The sequence below is a fragment of the Solanum pennellii genome, chromosome 4 (assembly GCF_001406875.1).
Source record: "Solanum pennellii chromosome 4, SPENNV200".
NCBI classification, from domain to species: Eukaryota; Viridiplantae; Streptophyta; class Magnoliopsida; order Solanales; family Solanaceae; genus Solanum; species Solanum pennellii.
The window spans coordinates 25,344,946-25,361,160 of record NC_028640.1 but is presented as its reverse complement, the minus strand read 5'-3'; the positions used below and the strand labels follow the sequence as shown (position 1 = coordinate 25,361,160).

General features: G+C 38.6%; 1 protein-coding gene, 1 non-coding gene and 1 pseudogene across 2 annotated transcripts; all 3 read right to left on the bottom strand.

Annotated features, from left to right (window-relative positions):
* The window catches only part of LOC107016623, an 11,949-nt pseudogene extending 2,988 nt beyond the window's left edge, over positions 1–8,961 (bottom strand).
* Positions 8,962–11,435: 2,474 nt separating this feature from the next.
* Positions 11,436–11,507, bottom strand: TRNAT-UGU. The gene has a single exon. It is a non-coding gene; the product is annotated as a tRNA-Thr (tRNA).
* A 183-nt stretch (positions 11,508–11,690) lies between these two features.
* LOC107016335 (protein SIEVE ELEMENT OCCLUSION B-like) lies at positions 11,691–15,238 on the bottom strand. Its single transcript, XM_015216824.2, has 8 exons — positions 15,010–15,238; positions 14,678–14,926; positions 14,415–14,525; positions 13,716–14,173; positions 13,476–13,585; positions 13,257–13,399; positions 12,621–13,115; positions 11,691–12,529 (listed from the first exon to the last, which is right to left on the bottom strand). The coding sequence occupies exons 1-8, from the start codon at positions 15,187–15,189 to the stop codon at positions 11,909–11,911; spliced, it is 2,367 nt and encodes a 788-aa protein (XP_015072310.1). The 5' UTR covers positions 15,190–15,238; the 3' UTR covers positions 11,691–11,908.
* Between the last annotated feature and the right edge of the window lie 977 nt (positions 15,239–16,215).

Below are 16,215 nucleotides of genomic sequence, written 5' to 3'. Positions count from 1 at the left end.
TATGCTATGGTCTGCACTAGACCTGATATAGCACATGCAGTAGGAGTTGTTAGCAGGTACATGGCGAACCCTGAGAAAGAGCATCGGGAAGCTGTGAAGTGGCTTCTGAGATATCAGAGAGGTACATCCAGTACTTCACTTTGTTTTGGCAAAGGGCAGGTGACTCTACAGGGTTTTGTGGATGCTGATCTTGGTGGGGATGTTGACCCGAGCAAGAGTACATCCGGGTACATTTACACCATAGGTGGAACAGCAGTGAGTTGGATGTCCAGGCTTCAGAAGTGTGTTTCTCTTTCATCTACTGAAGCAGAGTATGTGGCAATAGCTGAAGCTGGGAAAGAGATGATATGGCTGGCAGATTATCTTGAGGAATTGGGCAAGAAGCAGAGCGTGAAGATTCCTTACTCAGATAGCCAGAGTGCCATACAGTTGGTGAAAAATCCAGTCTATCATTCGAAGACAAAGCACATCAGAAGGCGATACCATTTCACTCGCAAGGCAGTGGAGGATGGTGATATGTGCTTGGAGAAGATAGAGGGTACAAAGAACCCGGCAGACATGCTGACGAAATGTGTTGATGTTGGGGAGCTGAGGTTATGTAAAACCTCGGTTGGTCTTCTGTAGTTGTTGCTACAGATGTTGCGGTGCGGTAAAGATGTTGATGATGAAGAGATTTTTTTTGGGAATGTATTTTTTGGATGACTGAGTCAGTCTCCAAGTGGGAGAATTGTTAGGTAGTGGAGCCTGATTAATTTTAGGTTTTCCTATTTATTCTCTATTTTAGGCTTTCCTATTTATTCTCTATTTTAGGCTTTCCTATTTATTCTCTATTTTAGGTTTTCCTATTTATTCTCTGTAACCAAAAATACTCTGATTTATTAATATAAATATACCTCACCGCCGTGGAAGTTTACTCACGGGGTGTTACCACGAAATATTGGGTTTTCTCTTTCTCTCTCTAGATCTCTCATCTCTTTCTCTTGAAAGTTCTTGTGTTCTTCATTCATCTAGTGTGTGTGCGTGAATTCGATCCTAACATAAATGCCCTCCTAAAATGAAGTACTCCACATATCCATGAGTATTCGAATCAAATATGTCCTTATATTATGCGTAGAGGTCCATAATGACACTCAAAAACGAAAATTCAGTGCCCAAAATCCAACCAAATGAAGAAATTATAAGTTTTAACAATAAATCATTGCACTAAAAAGGAAAACTCACTGCACATCACAACACCAAAAAGAAGCAAATAATAACAAGACCAAATGTGAAACATTAATTTAAATAGAGGAACAAGTATTCACTTAAAACCATTGCACCAAAAATATGCATGTTCACTGCACACCAACACCAAAAACTAGCAATCACAAAACAAGTTCTAGTGTCAACTGTCAACAAGACAAGTTGCACCATCCAACCAAATTCACATCAAAATTTTAGTGGTCAACTATCACCAAGACAAATGTGAATTTTATAAAGAACCACCAAAACATTTTCTAAGGTAATATACCAAGTGCATTCTGAAGGAATATTGATTGTATTGAAGTGTTAACCTAATAAGGGAATACATGGGAGATATATCTAGGAGATATAGGAAGGAGTACTAATCCTAATAGAACTAGGATTAAGGAGTACTAATTCTAATAGGACTAGGATTAGTACACAGTAAATACTAATATTATTTAATACTATTTATTTAATACTATCTGTTATTATCCCCCCTCAAGCTGAGCTGAGCGGAAGCGAACGGAAGCTTGGAACTGAGGTAATCGTGCTGTCGGCTCGGGAGAGGCTTGGTGAGAATATCAGCCGGTTGTTCTTCAGTGGGTACATACTGCACAGTCATGGTGCCGGCCTGAACTTCATCGCGAACAAAGAGACAATCGGTATCAACATGCTTCATTCTGGTGTGTAGGACGGAATTCTTGGCCACACAGATGGTTGATTTGTTGTCACAATAGAGAGCAGGAACAGTGTGAGTGGCGCGGAGTTCGCGAAGAATATATGTGACCCACATGGTCTCAGCAGCAAGAAGAGCAAGGGCGCGGTATTCAGCTTCAGTCGAGGACCGAGAGACCTTGGGTTGTTTTTTTGTACACCAGGAGATCAGGTTCGGCCCCAAAAAAACGAGAAACCCCGATGTAGATTTTCTGTCATTTTTATCATTCGCCCAATCTGAATCTGAGAAACCCCGAAGCTCCAAGTCCCCGGGTCGAATGAGTAAACCACGACCAAGAGTGCCAAAAATGTACCTGAGAATGCGTTTTAGACAATGGTAATCATGTTCACTTGGTTGATGCATGCGCTGAGCAACTCGGTTGACAGCAAACTGGATGTCAGGACGGGTAATGGCCAGATACTGTAGAGCCCCAATGAGGCTGCGGAAGTGGGTGATATCGGCAAAGGGGGTGTCGGCTCCATTCGTAGACGAAGAGACTGCCATCGGTGTTGGTTGACTGGTGCATTTTTCCAGTCCAGCTTTCTGCAACAGATCTCGAGCATATTTTGACTGATGAAGAAACAAGCCGCTGCCTGTCCGAGAAACCTCCATTCCCAGAAAATAATGTAACGGGCCAAGGTCCTTCATTTTGAAGGTAGTATGCATAGCTCGAGTGACATCCTGAATGAGAGCTGCAGTAGAGCCTGTAATAATGATATCATCTACATAGACAAGAAGAATGACTGTACCGTGTGCTGAATGTCGAGTAAACAGACTCGTGTCGTGTACGCAACACGTGAAGCCGAGTCCCTGGAGGAACGTTTTCAGACGTGTGTACCAAGCACGGGGGGCTTGCTTGAGCCCATACAGAGACTTCTGGAGTTTGCAAACATGTTGAGGGAAGCGGGGATCAACATAGCCCGGTGGTTGCGTCATGTAGATAGTTTCATCAAGCATGCCATGAAGAAAAGCATTGGAAACATCCAACTGATTGATGAGCCAATTGTTGCGCACGGCGAGTGACAGTACCAGGCGAATGGTTTCCTGCCGAATAACAGGACTGAATGTCTCGGAGTAATCAAGCCCATACTCCTGATTGTAGCCTTTAGCAACCAAACGAGCCTTGTACCTGGAAATACTGCCATCCGCATTGTGTTTAATTTTGTACACCCATTTACAGCCCACTGGGTGCCGCCCATGGGGCTTAGGTACAAGAACCCAAGTTTTCTGATCAGTCAAAGCCTTAAACTCGTCATCCATAGCATGACGCCAATAAGCATTTTTTGAGGCAACAGAGTAGGTTGTTGGTTCACTATCTGGAAGGGGTGTATTTGGTAGTATGGTAGCCTAAAAGGTTTTGGGTTGAAAGATACCGGCTTTGCCACAAGTTAACATGGGATGAGTATTGGGGGGTGGCACGGGCGGTGGTGATTCGGGGGTGGCCGAGAAGGACCCAAAACGGATCGGGCTGGAGATGTTGTGGGTATGGGGTGGTTCGGGTTGGTTGTGAGAGTAGGTGGTGGTTGCGGGTGTAGTGTGGGTGACGGTCGAAGGGGTGATGAGGGGTGGTTGGGTAGTGGGTGGAGGTGTGGGGGAAGGTGGTGAGGGACCCTGTGAGTATGTTGGAAAAAGGGGAAGGACGCCAATGAATGATGTATTTGTGGAGGAGGAAATAGACTCGTAGGGAAACTCATTTTCGACAAATTTGACATGACGAGATATGTAGACTTTATGAGTTTGTGGGTCAAGACAGCGATAACCCTTGGAGGTAGGATGATAGCCCAAAAAAATACAAGGACGGGATCGGGGTTGTAATTTGTGAGTAATATGAGGGCGTAGCCAAGGGTAGGCAAGACACCCAAAGACGCGGAGGTTGGTATAATTGGGAAGTTCTTGGTAAAGGAGTTGATAGGGTGATTTGTTGGAGAGAGTGTGACTGGGCATTCTGTTAATGAGGTAGTTTGCGGTGGCTAGAGCTTCTACCCAAAAGGAGACAGGGAGATGAGATTGATGTAGAAGAGTAACCACCGTTTCAATGAGATGGCGATGCTTACGCTCAGCCACCCCATTCTGTTCGGGAGTGTATGGACAGGAGGTTTGATGTATAATTCCCAGGGATTGCAGAAACTGGCCAAAGATGTTATTGACATATTCCTTTCCATTGTCACTTCGAAAAAGTTTAACATGAGAATTGAATTGTGTTTTGACCATTTTTTCAAAAGTGACAAAGGTGGTGTATGCCTGTGATTTGTGTTTTAGTGGGTACAACCAAGTGTATTTTGTAAAATCATCCACAAAACAAATATAATAGCGAAAACCAGCAAATGAAGGAACAGCAGTAGGACCCCATAGGTCAGAATGAATAAGTTGAAAAGGTGCAGTTGTACGCTTCTCAGATAAAGTAAAAGGTAATTTATGAGATTTAGCAATTGAACAGGAGTCACAATTGTTTACATGAATGGAAGAAAAACCTAATTGAGACATTAAAGAATTTATTATTTGAGTAGACGGGTGACCCAGACGACTGTGCCACAACAGACTGTGGCCATCAGCCGAAAGAGCCACCGGAGCCACAGGAACGCTTTCTGAAACTGGGTGGGCAGACGAACTTGTGCCAGGAAGAACGTACAGACCATGCTCACAGGGGCCCTGAAAAATCACCCTCTTGGTAGTATTGTCTAGGATCTGAAAATCATTAGAGGTGAACAAGAGTGAGCAATTATTGTCTTTTGTGAATTGGTGAACTGAAAGGAGATTGGATTTAATAGAAGGGACGTGGGTAAGGTTACCTAGGTGAAAGATAGCGGTGGGGGTTTTAATGGTACCCGTGCCAGTGTGAGAAATATTAAGGGACTCACCGTTGCCAACAGTAATACCATTGGAGCCATGATATGGATTTGGAGCGTTAAGCTTGGATAGATCAGAAGTAACGTGCATGTTGGCCCCAGTATCCAACAGCCATTCAGAGGAAGGGCCGGCTTGAGATGCATAATTGGCACGGTTATCACTATTTCGGCTCTCCTCATACCGAAACCAGCAACGAACAGCGGTGTGTCCTGTTTTCTGACAGATTTGACAAGTTGGACGATCCCGCTCGTAAGTGCCCTGCCCGCCGCTGGAAGATGACTGCCCACCGCTGCCGAAGGAGTGCAGGCTGTTGTTGCTGCCGTGCTGCTGACCGTCGTACGGCGGACGACTGCCCTGCCGACCGCCGCGCCCGCGGCCTCCGCTGTTTCTGCCGTAGCCGCCGCGGCTCCCCTGCCGGCCGCCACCACGCCCCCCGCGATAGTTCTGGCTTGCGGTGAGGGCGGTGGCCGGCTCCATAACAGCGGCTTCTCGGAGAAGAAGTTTGCTCTCCAGATCCACGTTGATTTCTTCACTTTTTAGCCACGAGGAGAGAGTAGCCAGGTCAACGGGCGTTGGACTGATGCGAACCGCCTGATTAATGGAGGAGTAAGCTGATGGGAGCCCCCGAACGACGCACATGACGAGATCTTTTTCGGGAATGATTTCGTTCACGGTGTCGAGGGCTGTGATGATGGTGGAGACCTCGTCTAAATACTCCGCCATAGTTTTCGTGCCTTTGGTAATTGTGTGGAGACGATCACGCAATTGAAAAATATGAGAGTGGGAAATTGATGCATAGCGTGTTGCGAGGGCCGTCCACAGGGCTGAAGCAGTTGTGTAGGATCGGACGTGTTTCTGAACCGTGGGAGAGATGACCGCAATCAAACATGATCGGATCTGGCCATCCACGGCTTTCCAGGCGGCATGGGCCGGATTGGTTTTTTCTGATTTGTCCGTGGCGGTGATGACTGCCGGCGGCGGTTCTGTGCTTCCATCGACGTATTTGAGAAGGTAATTGGCCTCAAGGGCTGTAAGAACGGTGATTTTCCATGTAGGGTAATTTATGTCTGATAATTTTTCGGGAATCAGGGCATGAAGATGCCTGAGAAGGAGTTTAACGCCAGAAGGAAGTGAATCGAGAGGATCCACCTCGGTTGTCATGGCTGCCGCCGCCCAAGAGAAGAGAGGGAACGATCGGTGCCCTAAAGAGAGAAAAAAAAACCTTAGAGAAAAGAAGATCTAGGTTTTCTGGCTCTTGATACCATGAAGGAATATTGATTGTATTGAAGTGTTAACCTAATAAGGGAATACATGGGAGATATATATAGGAGATATAGGAAGGAGTACTAATCCTAATAGGACTAGGATTAAGGAGTACTAATCCTAATAGGACTAGGATTAGTACACAGTAAATACTAATATTATTTAATACTATTTATTTAATACTATCTGTTATTACATTCAAGCAAAACATTAAGTACCATTTCTATCATTTAAAAGTTAATATCATTGTCATCTATATCTGGAATTCTGTATCCCTTTCTAGCCATCATCTTCAATCGCTTCCTTTTTCCTTAATTTTGTAGTTGATGAAGTGTAGTTGCTGCCTTACCTTTCCAAATAGTTTTAGTTGGTGAATTAGGCAAATTTATCGGTATTGACACTCCACTAGCATCTCCAGTAAATCCAATTCTCCTTGATCAATTGATGGCTTAGGTTTTTTCTCTCTCTCTTTCAGCCTTGTGACTTCAAAAACAACCATTGGCCTAATTGATGGGTCTTCTTTATTACCGACTTCAGGACCATAAGGTTGTGTGGTTGAATAACCTGATTATTGTGTCCCCACTTCAGTTTGAAACTTTATTTATGCTTCATCATTTGTGTAACCTGAATGATGTACCATTGGAGTTGAGGTTGTATTATTGCATTTATTTTTAGGCATAATACATATATTGGACCCTAAACTTGACTTCAAATTTTAACTTTGACTTCAACTTTCATAATGCACAAACAGACACTATAACTACCCAACTTTTAAATAAATAAACACATGAGTCCCACATGGAAAAATACACGTAGGACATCACGTAGGACGAAAAATGACATGTAGGACATGTTTGTCTATTTGTTCAATTTTATACAAGTTTAAGTGTCTACTTATGCACACCCAAAGTTGAAGGGCATAAATGTGATTCGAAGCCAAGTTAAAGGACATATTTATGTATTATGCCTTCTTTTTATGATATTTGAACTAGAACTAGCTCCTTGAGTATTTTCCTATCACCAAAGGAAAGGCATACTACTTTAGTTCAGACCATTACAATATAGTTGAGTTATAAATTAAATGCTTACATTATAACAGCCCCTTACACTATGGTTAGGTTCACCACATTTTTTACAATGCATGGTTGATTCTTTCCTGGATTGACTCCACTCTCCCTTCCTTTTCCCTGCTTCATCTGGTACTCTATCTCCTTTAAGCTTGTGCCTACCTATAGTCTTCAAAGCTTCTGGTGGTTCCATGGCTTGGTCCTGATCGACTTTCCGAAATTTAATTCCTCTAACAAGTTGTATTTTTTTCTTGTAAGTTAGCAAATAAGTCTCCTTACAGTAATACCATAATATCAGTGTATTTGTATTACTGGTTCAACCTTAGAAACCAACCATCCAAAAATGAATTAAACAGTAAAATAAGTAAATGAAGACAACAAGTTGAAAAAGCTAAAATGGAGTAAAAAGTACCTTATCATACAACATGGCCTTGATAGCATGGGGGCGTGGTATTCCTGATAAGTCCCAAGCCCTACATGTGCATCTTTTATCCTTCATATTAATTGTATGTCTATCATCACCTTCTGTGACTTCGTAACCAATGTCACTATTAAAGTCAACCTCGCATCCATGAGCAACTGCCCTATAAGCATTGTATAGTTTCATGCACGGTGGGCTGAAATCTCCCTTCCAATTCCTAACTTTTGCTTCATTAAAAACCACCCTTTTCATAAACTTCAACCTTACTTCTTCCAACATTTTAATGACAGGAATATTTCTTGCTTCCAAAATCCATGCATTAAATGACTCGATGAAATTATTGTCGACCATTTTACTTTTACATAGAGTATCAAAGTACGCCGGACACCAAGTTTGAGGTGTATATTTTACCAGGTCTTTAGGAGCTTCTTCATCTATGTCTCCTAATTTTCTCAATTGATCTTCAAAGTCTTCAACATATGTGGCCCATGCACACCACCACATAAGTTTCTTGGCTTGTCCACTCCTCCACATATTGCACCAATTAGCCTCAATATGTCTTATATAGTATCTGTACTTAGCTTCGCGAAATACACTCTTCTTAGCATCAATTAGCCCCTATGAAATTAAAAAGAACAGTCAACATCATTATTAATTTTAAAATTGAAAACAAACAACAATATATTTGTTTAGCTCAAGGATGACAATTTTCATTATCAATTAATATACATAACTACAAAAAAAAAACCTTGCAAACTGGAAAACTAAAAAAAGAATTAAAACTTAAAAGGAAATGTCCTCTTAGGTATTTTCAGTTATCAATCACTTAAAACAGTTTAACTTTTAACTTTATCATGTACAAATCAAATGTTATAAATAATTCACTTCAAAGAAACGAAAGGAAAACCATAAGGAAAAGACGTAAGTTTTACCTTTTGCATATCTGAGATGAATGTTACTCCATGTCCATCAATAAGATTCAAAGAACACTTCAAAAGCTCCAAAAATCATTCCCATGTCCTGCTTGTCTCCTTATCTACCACTGCCTATGCAATAGGATAAAAATGCTTCATACAATCTTGACCCATAGCAATTAATAGTTGCCCCTTATATCTTCCCTTCAAAAAAGTACCATGCAGCCCGATAAGTGGTCTCAAACCACTTTTCCATTCATCCTTCAATGCTTTGAAACAAATGTACATCCTTAAGAACTTCCTCTTTCCTTGTAAAAGAGCTTCTTTTGATGTATTGATTACAACATCACTTCCTGGATTAGAAATTCTAAGTTCTTCTCCATATGCTTCAAGTTTGTTATAGTCATCAAGAAAACTCCCTTCAAGCTTTTCAAGAGCCAACCTCTTAGCCCCTTTGACCTTAGATGTAGACTCATTCATATTAAAAATATTCTCTATCTCTTCACGCATGTCTTTTACCTTTAATTGAGGATTATACTGAACTTTTCTCTTGAATAAATGTGCTAGTGTATAAGCATTAGCCCTCGGATTTTTATAAGTAGTATCACATGTATGTACTGAATTCAATGTTTTGATAGAACAAGTACTACTTTTCATATCCTTTGATACTAAAACTGTGAAGGGACAACCTTCAACAAATTTATACCCGACCCTAGTTGTATCAGTTTTCTTCACTCATAGTCCATAACAATTGGCCATTGCATAGAAGCTTATTACCCTTCTAGCTTCCGGGATATCCTTAAATGTTTGCCCTTTTCCAAAACTTTATAATTCTCCAAAGTATCAGTTACACTCCTTCTTTTTTCTTGGATAAAGACCTCAAGTTCTTCCTCATTATAATCATTAGAATCTGATTCGTCGAATTCACTAGAACTACTTTCTTGGTCAGAAGCTACATCAACATCCACAGTATATGTCTCAGTATGATATGTGATGTTTTGAGAAAAAAATACTCAAATTAGAAGAATTTACAGCAAAGAAATGTATCACCCTAAACTTCTTACTGAATAAGTATTGCAAAGTTCTCATGCCATCATCGTCTGTAACTAAATAATACCTTTCCGAAGGTCCAGTTACTACAAGTTGATCTACTTTAGTGAACCCTAAATTCTTTGTGAACTCTTCACAAACATCAGCAAATCTAACATCATTGGCTTCATACCCAAACAAAACATGCACCAAATTCCGATTATATAATAGTTCTGGATAAATTACCCATGTACCCCTGTAGTGAAAAATCAAATCGACTTTGTCAATCATCTTCAACTAGAACCCAACAAAAAGGAACAACGAAGGGCCCATGTCAGTAACTATACAATGACAATTTTAGTTCAAAAAAATCATAAAAAATCTCATATAGCATAATAAAAATTTCGGGACCACAAAACACCCAACAAAATCATAAAAAGTTGATCTTTCTCTAAAACTAAGTTCTTTTATGTGAATATTAACTGACAACAACATTATATTACACATAACCCAATAAATTTTTATTTTAATAAAAACACATAGACCCATTTTGATTCTGACGAAAACATCCTAATATAACATTAATATATGATGAATATTAGTAACTCACCTTATATCTATAGCTTTATATTTTATGAGAAACTTAATTGTCTTGCTTCAAAGATAGGTAAAAACCTCATTATAAGAAACCCTAATAAGAAGCACAGTCTTCATCTGAACTACAAGCGAGAGAGTTTGATCTAGAAATGAATGAAAGAATAGTAAATAGAAGGGTGGGTCCGGTTAAATGGTAAATGGCTCAAGGCAAAAATAATTAATATGAAAAGTCAAAATATTAGTTAAGACTAATTAAAGTGTTTAAGAAGCTGTCGTTACTTCTATTTCATTAAGGGCATTTTTGGCCCATTTCTCTAACAATAAGGGCGTAAATGAACCAAAGTATAAACAAAGGGCATATTTGATCTTTTCACATGGTACAAGAGCATTTTGACCCTTTTCCCTTAAAAAAATAATCAATAATGTTATCAACAAAAAACAAAGAAAAAACACCGACGAAGAAATTCTCCATTGCTCTAGATCAACTCTTGTATCTATTTTCCATTGTCAACAAATGATGTCATTTATGGATCTCAATCCAAAGCCCTTACCATAGTCATCACTATCTCAACATTTTTCCTCTTTGATCATTTTACCACAGTTATTTTATAAATCCAAGATGTATCCTTCTTGAACCAATTGGGTAAGCCCAAAAAATAAAAAGTTGGAACCAACGAAATAAAGTGTATCACGACCGCCATTAGAAATTTATGGAGCAATTCCAAATGCACTCCAAGATGAACTTTGGAATTAGCAAGATTTTTCCACCTCTCTTTCATAAAGAGACCGAGAGTAAAAGAATTCAGTAATTTTTAAGATTGTAACCATTTAAAAAAAATAAAAGAAATTAAAAACTAAAGTTATTGAAATAAATCTACTTCTTGAATATCTTGAAATCATTAATTGGAACGAGAAAAGATTTAAAATTCAAAAATAGAATGAAAGTAACCGTGGTGAGATTTGTGGAGTGAAAAAAGTAAAAAAATCATGGGTAGGAGATTTCAAATTAATGTATCCGAAATAATAATTATGGGAGCCAAAAAGAAGATTTTTGATATTTTTGAAATGGTAGAGAAAACAAGAAAATAGATGTATTTTGATGTGTAGTTAAGTAATTTTTATTTCTTATAAATATATGTGTTATATATATAATGTTTTTTCTAATTTCATTTAACTTTATCTACTTGCTTTTCATACCTATACAAAATTCAACCTAAAAGTAATTTGTTCGGCTAAACTCACAAATTCATGGTTAAATCAGCCATTGTTTAGATTTGGTGGAGAAAAATAATTTATGCGACCAATATTTGAGGGCAATGTCGGAAAAAAATGTCAAATGATTATAAAATAAAAGATACTGCCCCCATGCAGGATCGAACTACAGACCTCCAGTTTACAAGACTGGCGCTCTACCACTGAGCTATAGGGGCTAGTGCTGCTGACAGGTAAATACAGTTTTAATAATTAAAAATATTAAATCTGGTCTTGCAGATATATCCAATAAAATATGTGACTACAATTGACCATAATTTTGAGTTCATTCAGAATATAACATGCACAGCCACTTTGGGTGAACTTAAAACAGAAAAATACTTTACATAATTGGAATGTTGTTTATTAATTTTCATTAGCATTAATACATCACATACTCAAATTTCAAAAACAAGATCATGAACATCAAAAAGCTAGTACATGGTATTTTTATTCCAAACATAAAGGTAAATTAAAGTAAGCACAAACAGAGGACTAGTAGTGGTCATTTTATTCAAATTAAGTATATAGTCCTCTAGAAAAACACAACTTCATGCTCAGACGTACCATAATTAAATCCTCAATCAGTGCAGCATCGGTACATGATAAACTTCTCCATTGGACGGCTACATTCAGCACAAATTACTCTCTCAGAAACATGTCCAGTGGTACTCGGTAGAATTAGTCGAGTACAATGATGAGGACTATGAAGATCACGAAGTTGACGGTCCAATGCAGGAACAAATGTAGTAATGTCACTCACTTCATTTCTCCAACGATCAAATCCCTTCATAACTTGCACTATCAAATCACCTTTACCTCTAGTCATTTCAACCAATCCACGGCTGAAAACAGCCCATCCAAGATCACTTCCATCATAGCTCAGAATCGTCACGACTTCCTGAAGGATCGGGTCAGTTTCACCTGGGATGTCTTGTTGAGTCCTGGAATGCCACATGCTTTCTAGCCTTTCCCAAAAGAACCAAATTAGAGTTTGGTCTTGCACCACGTGGCTCAAGTTTTCAATTTGGATTATTGAGTTGTTCTTCCGGATTCTTTCTTTTGGGTTTTTTTTCCCCACGTAGAGCATCTCTAGTGGAACGCGGGCTGCATTTGCAACAGCCCGCGTTGCTGAGGTGAATGATCTGATCCACTCAATATCTTCTCCTCCGTACAAGCATATGCATTTGCCTTCACTAATCTACACAAGGAGACACACATATTGTATATTTTTAACCATGGTCTACCATTATTTATTATAAATTGCTGATCTAAGTAGATATGTTACGTACCCAAGTGAAAACGTTTTGATCAATGGAATCAGCTAAGAGTTCAATATTCCAAGTTTGTTCCTTCCACAGAGCTGTTTCCCTAGCTTTGGTAAAAGGAAAGGCCAAACTTCCCCAAATCCACAAGATATGGTAAGCATTATTGTTTGATTCTTTGCCTTGAGGATCAAGAACAACAAGCTGAGGCTTTTTCTTGAATCCCCACACTTCTTTAATGCACCTTATCACTGCTGGATCCATCATTGAAGGATGTGCCACTGAGTACCATGGCATTGAAGCTTGTACTTCTTCAAATTTCATTTGTTTTGCTTCAGTCCATGGTGTTAGTCTCTTGTCCACCACAGGCATCCAGACAACATCATAGTTGCTCTCTGGCCTGTTTAGTTGTGTCTTAGATTCATCGTACATGTGGTGGAGAACAAACAGCTCTTCAGATGCAATGTCTAAGTCGGAGATCAAAAGTAAAACATGCTTCCTTCTTAGCACATCAAGACTTACCTGTCGTTACACAAACATATACGAGTTCAACTTCTATATACTGACAGTGCTAACATATGATTATTGTCTTGAAAGTGAAAAATATCTTTATATTGTGAGTGTATGTAATAAAGTTATTTAGTATTAAGTACGCATTATTACCCTTCTCTTATGAGTTCCGTCAAAAAGTGGGAGCTGATCATCCCTGGAGTGAATCAACATTGAGAGTATCTTCATGTTATCAAGTTGAGGTGTCCTTAGAAGTCGTAGAATTGCTTCAAATGCATCATATTGCCTCTTCTCCTCTGTATTATTATAACAAAAACATCACTTCCTTTTACAACATAACTTATAAGAATAAACATAGTAAACATAACTTACCAATCTTTTGGTGACAAAGGCTAAGAACCTTTCTCAGGTGATCCAATATGTTTGCAAGCTTGTGAGCCAAATTAGATATCTCCCAAGCCTCCGATGTTGAAGAAATTTGCCTGATAATTCATATCAAATTAATCATGATAATCTCACTTGTTATGGTTATGCTAATTATCTGTATATATAAGTTAAATTCAACGTACTCCTAAAAATACGTTGAGTGTTGAAAGAGTGAAGAAAACATACTCGTGGCCGATGGCAATGAGATTCAAAATCATAGCTGCACACATAACAGCAGCCCTCATAGTCCAATAAGCAGCAGTGGAAATATGGGCAGTATTGATCAACATTTCCAATTCTTGTGTGATAACATGTTGACTGTGAGACGATTGAACGTCTCTAAACTCGATAATGCACTTTGTGACATCAAACATTTTGTCAATCAGATCATGGATTGCATCGAATTTCTGCTTGAGAACATCCTGATGCGTCATAATTTCTGGAAGTTCCATGATGATTGCAACAGACTTAGCCAGTGGATTTGTGGTGTACTGATGAACAAGCAGACCGAATTCACCATATAGCTGGGCAAAAGCTGCGAAGGTTATTGCTACTTTCGTGTCCCAGGCATAGTTTGTGAGTGAGTGAAGTAGTGACATTGTTGTTGAATGCGCGTCTTCTTTTTTAGCACATTTGCTGATCAACTGTCGCATTTACATTTATACGAACCATCAAATAATGACTCATAATAATCGATTAAATTGTATTGATAGTGTGAAAGAAGAATTGTTGTAGTCCGATTAGAAAGATGTTCATTTACTAAAAATAAATATTACGGGAATCTTAATAGCTCAGTTGGTTGGCTACCTAAACTTCCACCTTCTAGTTATGGTTCAATTCTCCGCATCTTAAAAAAGAAAAAAAGAAGAAAATGTAATGCACTACCTCCATTTTAATCCTTTGTATAGGATATGCCAAATAGTAGAGTATTTCAGTAAGTCCACTGTGGGGCGCCTTCTCGTCCAATGCTTGCAGATGTGCCTGGACTTTAGCTTCCTAAAATTCCCAATTTTTTTTTAAAGAATCATGAAAATAATGTTATTCTGATACAATTATAAAGTACGTAACAGTTTAATAGTTTTTGATTTCGTCAGTATATAGAAATTAATTAAACTGTAAAGAAAAATGAGGTGGATGATGATATGTACATGAACATGTCCAGCAATGGGAGTAGCGCGATGCACAATGTCCTCAATAATATGAACAAGAGGCTTGACATCAAAGTCACGACCATCTGGGATATGAGTTTCTTCAATGTGCTTCATCATTGTATTGTCATCAGATGCCAAGAACATACGATGATCACCTCTCCTGTGTGGAAGCCTAGCTGCGAGATTTGATGTTTGTGGATTGATTGGAGTTGTATTATGAGCAGCAGGTACTGCGGTAGCTGGTATCTGTTGAGACATAATATAAATAAGTGACTCAAATAACGTGATAAGCATTTAAATGATATGATTGCACAATTCAAATGGCATACCGTGTCATGACTCTCTGGTTTGACAACAGAATGAGGATTGATTTGGACATTCAAAGGGTTGATATGATTACTCATTGGGTGCATCCTATTGGCAGCAATATCAGAAGATCCACTTGACGTATTATTTGTTGGGTTTGTAGTCATGAATACCTTTTCATTCAATGGATTAACACTTGTCATTTCGAGGGAGGAAAAAAAATAAAGAGTTTTTGGAAAGGCAAGTGTAGTTAAATATTGTTGTGTGTTGTAAAACTATTGAGAAGGGGTTTATATAGGTAATTAAAATGGTCTAAAGGTGGTGGTGAATCAAGTTCTTTGCTTCTAATTTGGTCTAAAGTTATGAAAGAGGTCATGTGAATGGCTCCTATGAAGCAAACATCTTTGTCCTTTCACAGTAAAAAGTAATTTAGACATAGGATTAATTCTCCTTGTCATTTTGTTTCTCATCTTTACGTGAAAATGAGAAACCCTAAATCTTAAGGAAGAGCATAAAGAATTCAGTTCTAGAGTAGAACAAGCCAGGAACTGTTGAGATTGATGGATGCTTGTGAAACTTCGAATGATTGGATACTAATCGGAAAGGGGAGAGAAGTCCAAGATCATGCTTCAATCTTGTTCCGGAACTGGCTGAATATGACGCCAAGTTAGGATTCACACCACAATGAGATCCTTCCAGCTGAAGAAACTGTAGTTTGCTCAAGTTTGTGGTCTATCAATGTAATGGATGTAACAGAGTCAGCAGAAACAGAACAGGAGTGAAAGATTGATTAACTTTTGAAATCATAGTCTAAGTGAGGTCTACAACTTTAACATATTTACTCAAAACAAATGTAATGTAGTACCATGCATGTTTTTGTATGATGAAATTATCTCAATGAGATGTTGAAACATCTATGTTGAAGAGTTAAAAGAGTGTTGGTTAGTAAGCTTATAACTATTGTCTGCTCAATTTCAGGTTATAACTTAAAAACTAACTTCCATTTAGTAGACTATATATACTTGTTTATTTCCCCATGGTTCATTTTTTTTTATTCAACTTTGAAACTTTAGATAAGTTAATATTTATTAAATAATAAACATATAAAACAGGATTTGTATCCTTAGTTACAATAATGAGAGGATATATATATATATATAATCAACTTCCTTTATGGTTGATTAAAGGACAGACAGCCTGGTGCACTAACCTTTCATTGAGTGTGAGGT

Bases quoted from the DNA above. Each gene is read 5' to 3' on its own strand.
- LOC107016335 (XM_015216824.2), bottom strand. From the start codon at position 15,189: ATGACAAGTGTTAATCCATTGAATGAAAAGGTATTCATGACTACAAAC. The intron at 14,526-14,677 runs GTACATATCATC...TGGGAATTTTAG, and splicing joins CCATTGCTGGACATGTTCAT to GAAGCTAAAGTCCAGGCACA. The intron at 13,586-13,715 runs GTATGTTTTCTT...ATGAATTATCAG, and splicing joins CTCATTGCCATCGGCCACGA to GCAAATTTCTTCAACATCGG.